The sequence below is a fragment of the Ailuropoda melanoleuca genome, unplaced genomic scaffold (assembly GCF_002007445.2).
Source record: "Ailuropoda melanoleuca isolate Jingjing unplaced genomic scaffold, ASM200744v2 unplaced-scaffold52544, whole genome shotgun sequence".
Lineage (NCBI taxonomy): Eukaryota > Metazoa > Chordata > Mammalia > Carnivora > Ursidae > Ailuropoda > Ailuropoda melanoleuca.
This window is the reverse complement of record NW_023225553.1, coordinates 1-1194: the sequence shown is the minus strand read 5'-3', so window position 1 is coordinate 1194 and position 1194 is coordinate 1. Positions and strand designations below refer to the sequence as shown.

General features: G+C 55.4%; 1 protein-coding gene across 1 annotated transcript; it reads right to left on the bottom strand.

Annotated features, from left to right (window-relative positions):
- Positions 1–103: 103 nt before the first annotated feature.
- LOC117799558 (keratin-associated protein 9-2-like) lies at positions 104–628 on the bottom strand. Its single transcript, XM_034652043.1, has one exon. The coding sequence runs from the start codon at positions 570–572 to the stop codon at positions 162–164; it is 411 nt and encodes a 136-aa protein (XP_034507934.1). The 5' UTR covers positions 573–628; the 3' UTR covers positions 104–161.
- Between the last annotated feature and the right edge of the window lie 566 nt (positions 629–1194).

Here is a 1194-nt window from a genome sequence, read left to right as displayed (position 1 = left end):
TGTCTTTGTTTCCCAAAGGGCAAATCAGTGCAATGTGCAGGTGGTGGTTCCTGGTGAGGCAACTGGCAGTCAGAAAGCTGGCAGCAGCTGGACACATGGCAGGGGTGGCAGCAGGTGGTCCTGCAGCAGGTGGTGCGGCAGCAGTTTGGCTGGCAACCGGGCTAGCAGCAGCTGGATCCACAGCCCTGGGCTAGGCATCCAGGCACGCAGCAGCAGGTGGGCTGGTAGCACGTTCTCCTGCAGTACACAGGGGTACAGCAGGCTGGCTGACAGCAGCTGGACCCACAGCAAGTTTGTCCACAGCCACTGGACCCACAGCAGCTGGGCTGGCAGCAGCTGGACACACAGCAGCTGGGCCGGCAGCAGGTGGTCCTGCAGCAGGTGGTCTGACAGCAAGTTGGGCGGCAGCAGCAAGGCTGGCAGCAGCTGGACCCGCAGCAGCTGGACCCGCAGCCGCCTTGTCCACAGCCACCACTGCACCCGCAGCAGCTGGGCTGGCAGCAGGTGGTCCTGCAGCAAGTGGTCCTGCAGCACGTAGGCTGGCAGCAAGGGGAGCAGCACGAGTCGGTCATGGTGTCACAGGTGGAGGGGGGGCTTCTGTTCAGAAGTGAGTTTCTCAGATTCTGTTGTGTCCTCCTGTTGTGGGGCTTTTATGCGCTGGATCTCGAAATTTGGACCAATGGGCGTGACTTCCTTGTTGTTTCTGTTGCTTTCCCAATAACTTGGGAATTGCAAAAGGGGAAGTTGTTTTCCTAATGTCATGAATCTTTAGAAAATAAGTATTCAATGAGTATCTTAATTGGCGATAACTCATATTAACATCTTCTGAAGAACTCAAGGTGGTCACATCAGCAGCATCAGTCTTGCTTCAATAATTTCATCATGTGATGTAATTCCCACTGGCTGGGAAGTGGTTGGCGAGTCAGGTTAGTGGTCCTTCCCCAGCGCTGGTCCTTAGGTTGCCTGTAGATTGGGACTATCCCTGAGGTGAGGGGCATGATGTGGCTACGTTCATAGTGATGAACTGAAATCATGTGTGAGCCCAAGTCGGTTTCCCCACGAAGCCTGATTCCAGACTCGCACAGGCATCTGCCTCTCGTAGCACGCTACCCCACCCGTGTATCCGGTTCAGTCAGAGACACCTGGGTGGAGGATATCTGACTTCATCTCTTCCGTATGTCAAGGCAGAATCAA